Source organism: Nymphalis io, chromosome 2, assembly GCF_905147045.1.
Source record: "Nymphalis io chromosome 2, ilAglIoxx1.1, whole genome shotgun sequence".
NCBI lineage: Eukaryota > Metazoa > Arthropoda > Insecta > Lepidoptera > Nymphalidae > Nymphalis > Nymphalis io.
In genome coordinates this window covers 1454038-1467242 of record NC_065889.1, presented here as the reverse complement: position 1 = coordinate 1467242, position 13205 = coordinate 1454038, and the positions used below count along the sequence as shown (strand labels likewise).

Below are 13205 nucleotides of genomic sequence, written 5' to 3'. Positions count from 1 at the left end.
TCGACTCTCGTATTGTCTTTCGCTAAGTATTCAATACCTACATTATTGTGTAAAATATTTAGTTCAAAACGCCAACGAAACATTAAAAGTTATAAATATAATCAGTTTTTTTTTCTTTGGAAATGTGGAATGTGATGCAGTTAAAATAAAAATCATAACACAAATATAATAACAGTTGTAAGCAATAAAATAATCATATTTTCTTCGGCTACAATGAGATAAAAATAAGGTGTTCAAAATAAAATGTACTGTTGCTAAGTTTGTAATCAAAAGCATGATGATGCAGTCATCGTCGGAAGGCTGTATGAACATCGCGGAATTGGCGAACCAACTTCGTAGAGAAAAGATCTTTATAAACTCGGAGAGGCAGCTGCTCCATAATCTCAATGAGGAGTTGGAAAAAACTGTTTTGGAATTACTCCAAGCTGCTTGGATATGTTCACAACAACGCCAAAATCTAACAAATTTGGTAACATCAAGATGTGAGGCTGAATCCATTGCAGCCTGTCAGCGGGCAAGTCTGCTTGAGGGCACAACATTTATAGATGCGCACAAAGTTTTAAAATATAAGGTATTTCTTTATTATAACATTCTACTATTTCTATATATTATTGCCAATAACATAAACATAAAATAAATTATTTGCATTTTAAAACTATAAAATAATTGTTTTTATATATGATTGATCTTCAGTTACATAAATCCACCCCTTTTGTTGATATGAAATTACATTATGTTATGCTTCATTTTGTTTGTTGTTATTTAAAATGATTATATATTTTTAGTTTTAACTATAAATCCATACTACATTGTAAAAAAAAATAATTGTATAATATTTTTTTTATTTAAAATAACAATAAAAAAAATCATAAATAATATTTGTACAGTACATTAACAGCCTGTTAATATCCCATTGCTGGGCTAAGACCTCCTCTGCTAGGAGAAAGCTTGGAGTTTATTCCACCACGATGCTCCAATGCAGGTTGGTAGAATACACATGTGGCAGAATTTCAATGGAATTAGACACATGCAGGTTTCGTCACAATGTTTTCCTTCACCATCAAGCACGAGATGAATTACAAACTAAGCACAAAAAAAACAACAAAAATTAAGCACATGAAAATTCAGTGGTGCTTGCCCGGATTTGAATCCACAATCATCGGTTAAGATTCACGCGTTCTAACCACTAGGCCATCTTGGCTTTTTTTAATTAAAAATAATATTGGTATATGAAGTTAACTATCAATTCACATTGCCAATAAAATAAGTTGTAAGTGATAGCAAGTAAATGTCAAACTGGCTGCCTCTTTAAATTTCAGCTTAATGGTTAGAACTGGCTTAAAATTCAATTGACCCACAAGTATTAGCATATGAATTAAAAACTTAAGGGAATAAAAGTAAACATTAATCATTATGTATTCATTATACAAAAGTAAATTTAAATCATAATACAGGAGGTACAAGCCTTAGGGGAACTCCTGGGATGGCTCCGGGACACACCAAATCTCATGGCTCTATGTCTCATGCTTGGAGAGAATCATATGCCACCGAGTCTCCCTTCATCTCTAGTAGCTGGACTATATGGCAGCTGTCGTTCGCCAGCAGACAGGGCTAGGCTCTTGGCAGTCTTACGATCCTTGATCAAACATCAACTTGCTCCTTCAAGCGATCCAAGAAAGTAAGTTCATAATTTATATAAACTAAAAAAAATATTTACACAGTATTATAATATGTTAATGAGTAGGTGTATTAAATAGTATTTTTTTAAATTTTGGTGAACCAATGAACCATAAATGAAACCGAAAAAACTATTACACATTCATTTGATAAAAAAATTAAAAAATATAATTTTAATTTGAAGTTACCAAAGTTTCGATTCTGCCGAGAAGAATAAATAAACTCAGTAGTGACATTTTTTCATCAATTTATTGAAATAGGTATGTCAATTAAATACAATTATATTTATATAAATCGTGCTTCAATAAGCAGTTACAAGTAATACAATACCTGTGTCTCCGGTAAGGCGAATAGTTCGACAGGTCAGTCTCGACACTCACGAGCTACAAACTGTTTCTTTTTTATACAACCAGCTACAATAGCTTTTTAAAATTTGTGTGTATTTTAAAATAAATAGTAGTAGTAACAGCCTTTGAATGTCCTACTGCAGTTGCTCTCTCTGCAGGCTTAGGCCTTCTCAAAAGGAGCTCTAAAGCTTATTACATCACGTTGATGCAATGGATGTCGATGAATACACTTGTAGCGGAGTGGTGCATGAACCCGTACTATTCGGTTGAAATTCACGTGTTCTAGCCACTGGACCTACACGGCTCTTATTTATTTGTATAGATAGCACATTATATAATTGTCCAGGATGTGATATCAACTTTCCTCTATTATAACAGCTATCAGATACGAGTATTTCATTCAACGGAAATAGAAAATATTTATTACATAAATAAATACGTAGTTACTGATAATATCACTGTAAAGTTGTTTAAAATTAGATTTGCATTTATCTAATGTATGTAACATCTTTGCATATGTTAATAGTAGTGGACGGGCAAATGGGCCACGTGATGATAAGTTGTCACCACCATAGCCAATGACGATGCAAGAAATATTAACCATTCCTTACATCGCCAATGCGCCACCAACTTTAGGAACGAAAATGTCCCTTGTACCTGTACACTGGCTCACTCGCCCTTTAAACCGGAACGCAACAATACTAAGTATGCCTGTTTAGCGGTAGAATATTTGATGAGTGGGTGATAGTTACCCAGACATTTATTTCGGTTTCCCCCAGGCGGAAATTAAAATTGTTTAATATTCGTCAAATTAAAGTGAAGATACTCCACTTATTTATCACATTTCATTAGGATTACCGCCATCGTGATTGGTTACTCAACATCTATGTACACACACATTTGCAATTATTTATTTTTATTTTATTTTATAGGAAGCCAACAAAGTGTGAACAATTTTTATACAAGTCTGTCCCAAAAAATAACAATTCCAAATAATGACACTTATTAACACTATGCATCGCAATTATAGGCTAACTCATCATGCAATTTAACAAATTCAGCTTCGCTCACTCCAACTTAACATTTTAAAAGACATCGCATAAGCAAAAAAATACGTATACAAATAAATTAATGAAGAAATATAACAAAAAATAAAAAATTAAAGTAACATATTTTGATAAAAAATTATACACAAATCGCAAAAAAAAGGGTTTATAAAAGGGGGTATGAACCATTCGTGGCAGTACTTTAACATTTAAATATGCAATCCGTCATAGTATTATTTTACTTTAACTTCCGAAACCGAAACAGCCTGTGAATGTCCCACTGCTGGGCTAAAGGCCTCCTCTCCTCATTTTGAGGAGAAGGTTTGGAGCTTATTCCACCACGCTGCTCCAATGCGGGTTGGTGGAATACACAAGTGGCAGAATTTCAGTGAAATTAGACACATGCAGGTTTCCTCACGATGTTTTCCTTCACCGTAAGGCACGAGATGAATTATAATCACAAATTAAGCACATGAAAATTCAGTGGTGCTTGCCCAGGTTTGAACCCACGATCATCGGTTAAGATTCACGCGTTCTTACCGCTGGGCCATCTCGACTTTACTTTAACTTAACTTAACTTATTATATTTTAATAGGTGTGTTTCGCGATTTTACTCGCGTTCGTTTTGTAGTACCATGGCGACTGAGCTTTGATCGGCTCCCATCCCATAATGATTAGTTATAATTTTTTCCTTTTTTGTGTTAAGTTGCGTTTTTTGAAGAATACAAAGTTTTGGTCAAATCGTTAAGAGCCGTTTCCGAGTTACACGAAATAAATTTATACAAAAATTGGTCATTTAATATAATAGTATAGATAAAGCCCAACAACATTAAAAGAAGATAACACTTTTTATTCTGTGTGGGTATTTCTAAAATTCTGAAAATTGTTAAAACATTCTATTAATATGTAATACTATTATAATAACTAAGTTTATAAAAATACCTCAAAGAGCTGTAAAAACAATATGTTCATATAATTTTTTTTTTTTTTATACTATAGGAAGGCGGACGAGCATATGGGCCACCTGATGGTAAGTGGTCACCAAACGCCCTTAGACATTGGCAATGTAAGAAATGTTAACCATCGCTTACATCACCAATGCGCCACCAACCTTGGGAACTAAGATGTTATGTCCCTTGTGCCTGTAATTACACTGGCTCACTCACCCTTCAAACCGAAACACAACAATACCAAGTACAACAATACTAAGTACTGCTGTTTTGCGGTAGAATATCTGATGAGTGGGTGGTACCTACCCAGACGAGCTTGCACAAAGCTCTGTACAAGCTCGTCTCAAGCTATTTGGGATTTATAACCTTTACAACGGGCCTTTTTAAGTTAAAATAAATTATTTGTATAGATTATGTAAACATAAATTCAAAAATGTAAATTTCGATTAGTTCGGGTGTTGGGGCAAGCAACAAAGTATTTTTTTATTACTATACAATTCAATATTAATAAATAAAAATGAATATCACTGACGCAAATCTTACTGGCTTTAGATTGCAAATAAATTCAATAAAGACATCTTAACGACCTCCATTACAGAGGAGATTAAACGGATGACGTCAGAGCCGACGATGATCAACAGGTGAAACTGTCCATTGCAAAGTATGACGTCATTATCACTGTGTCACTTTTACAATCATGCTGTTAACAAATGTATTTATGCCGCCGGTAATGAGTAATGTATGGTTGAATGTAACGCTCGCCGCTTTTTTTTTTCTCGCAGTGTAAACCTTCAGAAAGTTACGCGGGTATTCTATGAGGGTGGAACCGGGTTATGTGGGGTTCTTACCCACTAAAACCACTGCGATGGCCGTCCTCAGCACGGATCGGAGAGGCTGCGGGATCGTGTTGATATAACGCATCCGCGGCCTCTCCCGTGCTTTGCTCCACTCGTGGAACGCTCGCCTCTAGGCTGTATAACCTTTTCTGTATCCCTGACAACGTGTATGCAAAATTTCACAATGATAGGTTGAGTAGTTGAAACGTGTAATCGTAACAAATAAACAAACACACTTTCTCGTTAAAGATATATGATAAAATATGTAAACAATCGTGATGACAAATTTATATGTTTTTATAAAAGACGCCGAGTTTCTTTCGCATGTTTAATTTTCGGTTCTGGTTGCCTTCTAAATAGTTTTTGGACTTAATGACTAACTGTATTGACTGTACGGTAACTTTTCCTATTTAATGTAATAATAATATCCTGAGACATTATTCACACACGGTCATCTGATCCCAAACTAAGCAGAGCTTGTACTATGAAAACCAGACAACTGATATACTACTTTTCTTTTGTAAATACATACTTATAGATAATTACACCCAGACTCAAGACAAACAGACATGTTCATGCACACGAATGTCTGTCCTGGGTGGGAATCGAATCCACAACCTTCGAAGTGAAAGGCAAGTATCTACCAGTCACGCCAACCGGCAAATAAAATTGTATTTCCAAACAATTTTCCACATCTACCTCACTTAAAACGAAATTCCGTAATAGGAATACGAATATATTTTACGATCAAATGTAGATATTTTGTATTTAATGATAGCCACGGTAAACGATAATAAAAACTGTGTTGACAATTTTGCTGTTAACACACACTCGGTTCCGCTTCATCAAGCGACCCTCCCTACCGTGCAGTGACGTAAATGCGCACGGACCCAGATGTAAGAAAATGTAGGTAGATTTGGAGATACGAAAACGCCCTTTGACCGAAAAAACAGCTCACAACTCGTCGTGATACTGTAAAACACATCGCGAAATGTCTGTTATGGTTCTTAAAAAATCACGTATGAACCATTGGGGCAAATACACTATCATGCAATTCGTCCACAACGCGTTTTGCCAATGCGGGTAAACCTTGCTTTTTCTGAAATAATCGTTAATTTAAATGTACGTTATAACTATTTATTGATTACGATTAATGATTACATTTTATAAAAAAATACTGAATCGTTGGTTAGCTAGCTTATCGGTCCATTCCCGGATAGAGCCAATAAAGACTTGTTGGGTTTTTCTGCCGAAACATTCTATGCTAGTCTGGTAGTCATAAGTGTGTATACTTCCGTAACTCAGGATGCACGTAAAGCTGTCGAACCTGCGCCTGAACTCTTTTCGGTCGCGTCGAATGTGCCATCTTACGAGAATGCAATGTTTGCGCACACATTTGTGCTCTAAAGTTCGTCTGGCGCAATTGTTTAGTCTCCCTTGATAATGGCCGCGGTGGGCCAAATCTGTCAAGAGGACATCATTTTATAAATAACTGTAATATCAGCTACTGTAACACGATCGAATCTGCCTTGTACAGCCTTAATTAATTATAAAATTAACAAACTATTTTATTAATAATATATTGAGTTATTTACGTAAGAGTATGTTCTTACACCATTAAGACATTCATGATCTGTCAATAATTTTATCTATTGTTGTGTTGTTATCACTGTTATTTCTTGAACTAAAAAAGAAAGACCTTAATATCCAAGACGTTCGTGCAAGATAAAACAAAACAGCTATGTGTTAAACTCAACGCTACGACCAACGCGTATATAATTTAGAATAACATAATATTGATTGTAAGTTCAATCAACTTGATTATAAATTTTGTTTCAATGTTATTTAATTTTGTGATATGATTTTTTACAACTACCAACATTAAAATCATCAGAACGATCATAGTTATTGTTCAACTTGAGCAGGGTGCTTACTCTTCCTGTTTAATAAATATTGTTCATAACCACATAACACTTCTTTTGCTATCCTGGCACACCTTCTGTTTCATATGTTTGGCAACTTCAGTGTTCAAGTCGAAATCGTGGTCTAATCGATGGTAGACTTTGGAGATATTATTAAACAATAAATGATGCTTCGTTGTTGTAAGCAAATATACAACTAACGCAAATACCAATTACGATTTGTTAAATACAGGAGCTGGCCATTAATAAATAAACAGCGACTTCGGTGATAATGAAGATGTATTTTCAAGGATATATTTTATTGATACGTAATAACATATTGCATAGTCGACCTACGAAACTGAAACACTCGTCCTTGTTCTAAAACAGATGTTTCAACTTCAATCTAATTCTATATGCCTATGTCGTTGACCTAGTAACTTCTACGCAGATAATAGGGTCGAATATGATAAGGTTCGAATCCCGGTTTGGGTTGATAAATCATTTAAGGATTTTTCTGTCGAGAAATTCGCAGGAATCGAGTCGTGTTAGAAAGTTGATGGTGACATCTCATGTTTCGGAAATATGTGTTTTTTTTTTTAATATAAGTAGGTGGACCTTGTCTCGCCACGGTAGCATGCGAAAGCGATCCCGTGGCGCTCCTCGTTAAGACGGAAAGGGTACCGCTGGTTTTTTAGTGGGTATTCCGATGTTCGGGGCGCACTCGGCGCCTTGGACACCGGCGAGTCCCACATACCCCCCACTGTTCCCGTGGGGGAAACGCGTAATGCGTTTTTCCAGCGATAAAAAAAAGGTGGACCTTGTCTCCACCGCCCATTGACATTAGCGCTGTAAGAAATATTTCGTCAATGCGTCACCGACCTTGGGAACTAAGATCTTATATCCCTCGTGCCTGTAGTTTAACTGTCTGTACAGTTTCACTGTTACATAAACGACTAATCGCTTCTGATTGACGTCGAGGGGTGAGGGGATTGGAAGGGCATCTGTTTACACTCTAATACCTCGTGTATAAATTTGCTAGTGTTTGAAATTTTCCGCCACCGTTTCTATTGCTATTTATCTTTATTGTGTATTTACATAAGATACCAACATTATGAACTTATAATAAATTTGAATCGTAGGTAGAACAAAAAAAAATAATTTAGCAATATACAGTGTTCAGAAGAATTTAATAAAGGATTACAAAAAAAACTTCAGTAACTTTTACTCCTGTTTTTGTCAACCGATTTCCTTTTTGTTTGGTAGTTATTGGAAATGGACATTAGTTTAGAAAAAAAAAGTCGAAACATGCAAATTCATATACATAGGAAAACATTATCTAAATTTCAATAATATCTATCGTCAAATTTCGATCACTGGGCGAACACAAGTATTTAAAACAACATTTTATAAAATATTTAAATGTTCCGTGGGACCAATTCTACTAATCTTTAACAACTACGATTATTATTTTACTGGTGGTAGAGCTTTGTGCAAGCTCGTCTGGGTAGGTACCACCTACTCATCAGATATTCTACCGCAAAACAGAAATACTTGATATTGTTGTGTTCCGGTTTGAAGGGTGAGTGAGCCAGTGTAATTACAGGCACAAGAGACATAAAATCTTAGTTCCCAAGGTTGGTGGCGCATTGGCTATAAGCGATGGTTGACATTTCTTACAATGCCAATGTCTAAGGGCATTTGGTGACCACTTACCATCAGGTGGCCCATATGCTCGTCCATCTTCCTATTCTATAAAAAAAAAAATATGTTCCCGATTTCAAATCCAACTGACTATTCTATATTTATTCGGATCGGAACCGAACCGATATGATGCTAACATATACCGATATGTCAACACCAAACTTAATTGTTAACTTTTATACCAATAGTCGATCATTTTTAAATTAAAGTTTTTTTTTTTTTTTTTTATAGAATAGGAAGGCGGACGAGCATATGGGCCACCTGATGGTAAGTGGTCACCAACGCTCTTAGACATTGGCATTGTAAGAAATGTCAACCATCGCTTACATATCCAATGCGCCACCAACCTTGGGAATTAAGATTTTATGTCCCTTGTGCCTGTAATTACACTGGCTCACTCACCCTTCAAACCGGAACACAACAATATCAAGTATTGCTGTTTTGCGGTAGAATATCTGATGAGTGGGTGGTACCTACCCAGACGAGTTTGCACAAAGCCCTACCACCAGTAAAGTATAGAAAAACGGATAAACGGCAACGATGACGCTTCGATTCGATTGGGATAAAGTGACTATTTATTAGCAGAATTGGCGTTTTTCTTAAAAGGCGAATGAACGAAGTGTTCATATAGAAATTCACACGAAAATTACATTCGTTATTATCATTAAACAAATGATATATGAAATCGAAAGTTATCACTTTCACTGGGAAGTAATTTATGAAAGCATGAACGAACCGCTATGTATTAATAAATGTATTCGCGTTAATGTTACTAGATCAAGTGAGTGTATAATGTTTCTTGAAATTATCTCCCTGTAACACGTTCGACGAGTTATCTTAAACGTTCGCACAAGTAATAAAACGTGCTTAACATATTTTTTACTATAAACCAAGATTGCATACTCTTGTATTATATTTTTGTTCCTTGAATATATGTACTTAAATAACACTATACTACAGCCAAATTAAGCACATGAAAATTCAGTGGTGCTCGCCCGGGTTTGAACCCACGATCATCGGTTAAGATTCACGCGTTCTTACCACTGGGCCATCTCGGCTTAGCGCTAATAATAATTAATTAATAACGCTACGTAATATTATACACATAATCACTATATATTATAAAACAAAGTACCCCGCCGCGTCTGTCTGTTTGAACGCGATAAACACAAAAACGTACGAACGGATTTTCATACGGTTGTCACTAATGAACCATATGATTACGATCACGAGGAAGGTTATTCATTAAAGTTTTGTGTCAATTGGTTGAAATATGACGATGATTGTCAAATAAGTCGGTGATAATCATACCGGCTGGAAGTTTTTAGAGTTATATGTATAACGATATAACAGGTATATATAAAACTATATTCTAACCGTGTGAAGCCGGTAGCCAGTAGCATATATATCAGAAACCCAATGGTCTAGCTTAAGCATTATAGCTTAAGGAATGTTTGCTCATTTGTGAGATACGGGGGATTAGCATAAATTATACATTTTAATATTTTTAATGCTTGGATTCAGTATTTATGTTGGTTTTTTACGGGATAAATGATTGATGAAAATGAGTAACTACTGAGTTTCGAGACTGTTCTTCTCACTAGGATCTATTTTCAGAATATATAATATAATGTATATTGTTAAATGACAATTCGAAAGTGCTTATGCAAGTATATTTAAATGAAATATATTTTTGTAAGCATACGAAGCAGTTTTATATTTATCGCATTATACGTTTTGTGTATATGTAAACTTGTGCTGTTTCAAATAAACATAATAATTAAATACTAATATTTCTTATGACAGATTGTTTCGTACAAGCAAAAGCGCGTTCACATCCCTGTACGCGGTGTTTCGGGACAACCATTCACCAGCTCGACAGTTCCTGGTGCAAGCGTTACATGCGCCCGTGATGGCGGTGCTGCACGAGGACGAGTTCTTTCTGGACATCGATCCGGATAAAGCCATGGAGAGGTAAAGTATTAATATTTATAGGTCTTTATGAACCCAAGACCTCGGGGTCTACGGCCTTATATCTCTAGCCACTAGACCAACAAGGATCCAAGGGCGAATAAAATGTTATTGGGTTTTTCTGTCGAGAATTCTCAGTAGCAGCCCGAAGTCTGGAAAATGGAAGCTTGTACACTCCCGTGCCTCGGAAAACTCGTAAGGCCGTTGGCCCTGCGCCAGAACTCTTTCCAGTCAAGTCGGATTGCCGTCCCATCGGATTATGAGAGTTAGGAATTAGAGAGTGCACCTGTGAGAGAGCCACCAGTTGGCCGCCGTGGTCGAAATCGGTTCATCGGACGTCATGAACATGTAGGTGTCGTAACCTTCAACCCATGGTCCTACACACCTATCGGTATATGGACCGAGCATTGAGAGACCGAATCATTGAACAAGCACAAAACTTTCGATGACCCTTTCCAAAGTGTACTCTTCGCTTCCTACAAATTTATTTTGTTACTGGTTTATAATCACTCTCATTCATTACGCACACCACAGTACTCCAGGTACCTAAAAGTCAATTTGCTTAGTGTATTGTTTAATCAAGCATGTGAGGGTCTCATCTAGACGTAATGTAGCGGGAAATTAATCGGTAGCAAAAACATTCCTGAGGATAGTTGGTGTAAAAGACAACGATAGCTGGCCGTGTGAATCTACTAAGTCCGGTTTTTGTCCGGACTGCGCCCACCTCAAATAAAAGGAGAAAGTCTTAAAGCTAATGATGATATGATCTAGGAGAGATCACTCTTTTAGCGATACGAATATTTACGTATTGTCATATTTTATGTAATTATAAGTAAAGTATGTGTGGAGAACACAAATACATTCAATAATATAATATGTATATATACATATCTATATATATATATATATATATCCCGGGCAAGCACCACTGAATTTTCATGTATAATTTGTGATTATAATTCATCTCGTGCTCTTACGGTGAAGGAAAACATCGTGAGGAAACCTGCATGTGTCTAATTTCACTGAAAAAGAGGAGAGGAGGCCTTTAGCCCAGCAGTGGGACATTCACAGGCTGTTACGGATTACGGATATTTATAACAATTAATATTAATTACGACGCAAACCCGAGTGGACGGTTAAGCGTTGTTAAAAAGTACAGATGGCTTGTGCCTACGCGCCGTCCACGATCGTCGCAGCGGGCAGTGATGTTTTACTGGCATTACCCTCCACAAGTGACATACTTCGATCGCCCTTAATATAATTGTTTTCTCGTCTATGTTAAATTATAGTTAACGCGATTCCGAATATTCTTTCTATTCTGATTACCGTGATTCACTTTATATGTTTGTTAGTGTTCTCCTGACTGTATTGTGTCGTGAATTATATGTGTACGTCTGAATTAATTAGTGACTTTTATTTCGTCCGGTAATAGGCTATTGACCACATTGTTAAGTGCTAATTGCATTTGAACTGCCATCACAACTGAATATGTTTTTGATAAAACGATTGATGGATGACAGTTTGCGTTTAATCTTTGCCGTTGTTATTTTATAATATAGTATTTATTTTATATTTGTGTTCCGGTTTGAAGGGTGAGTGAGCCAGTGTAATTACAGGCACAAGGGATATAACATCTTAGTTCCCAAGGTTGGTGGCGCATTGGCTATGTAAGCGATGGTTGACATTTCTTACAATGCCATTGTCTAAGGGCGTTTGGTGACCACTTACCATCAGGTGGCCCATATGCTCGTCCGCCTTCCTATTCTATAAAAAAAAAAAAAACAATCGTCTATAGTGCTCTGTAGTTCTAATATATTATGTTTGTGTTTTGTCGTAGGTTCTCGACCCCCGATCGTATCAAGAAGTTCGGTCAGACCAACAGCAGTGAATACAACGCTAAAGTGGCTCGCTACCGGAAATGGACTGTGCAGTCCTTGTACAACCTCACCAACAAGTTCATCGTATCGCTGAAGGAGCACTGGGCCAACTTCCCCGCGACCATCGCGTGGGTTGTACAGCAGATCGTTCATTTTCTGAAACAAAGTACAAGGTATTAGTCGCTTAGTTAAAATATTTTTTAACAATGCTATAAAATAAGATATTCCTACACTCTTAAGAAAATTACCGGCTTATATTTTCTCTGAAAATGTTTAGCAGTTTTAATTCCAAACCTTCTCAAGAAGAGAAAAACCGTCAAGATGTGGGATCAATATGGCTGTTACTTACCAACAATATTCAGGATATATAAATAATCCTCCCCTTTGCTACGTCCGCAGAACAACCGATCGCGAGATCCACGCCATCTGCACGGAGCTGGTTCTGAGCAACTTCATCTGCCCCGCGATCGTGAACCCTGAGGCGCACGGCGTCATCGAGGTGCCCGTGTCGTACATCGCGCGCTTCAACCTCATACAGGTCGCGCAGATCATTCAGATGCTCTGTCTGGCCAGGTACCAGGAGGTGAGTGATCGCTCAGCGCAAACATACTAAGAAATATATATGTTAGTGATATGTATTCAAAAACATTAAAAGAAAATTACTAATTATGTAAAAGATGAATAAATACTTAAACACAATAAAAACTCATTAATTAATAAAGGCCTGATATTGTTATTATAAATATTTTATCGTTAATTAAAAATATTAATTGTAAATAATCAATATTATTAAAAACTTATATTATATTGGATCTGTCACAGATAATAAATTAACAAGATCCATTAATTAGAAGAGAATTAGTATATATATATAATCTGATTTTACATCCTGATCT

General features: G+C 36.2%; 1 protein-coding gene across 2 annotated transcripts in view; it reads left to right on the top strand.

Annotated features, from left to right (window-relative positions):
• Positions 1-13: 13 nt before the first annotated feature.
• Positions 14-13205, top strand: part of LOC126777036 (receptor-mediated endocytosis protein 6 homolog) — a 30042-nt gene continuing 16850 nt past the window's right edge. For both annotated transcript variants that reach the window (XM_050499879.1, XM_050499888.1), the window contains exons 1-5: positions 14-571; positions 1455-1678; positions 10268-10435; positions 12270-12482; positions 12709-12892. In XM_050499879.1, the coding sequence (XP_050355836.1) occupies positions 275-571; positions 1455-1678; positions 10268-10435; positions 12270-12482; positions 12709-12892 (1086 nt within the window). In that variant the 5' untranslated portion in view covers positions 14-274. The remainder of the gene's footprint in view (positions 572-1454; positions 1679-10267; positions 10436-12269; positions 12483-12708; positions 12893-13205) is intronic.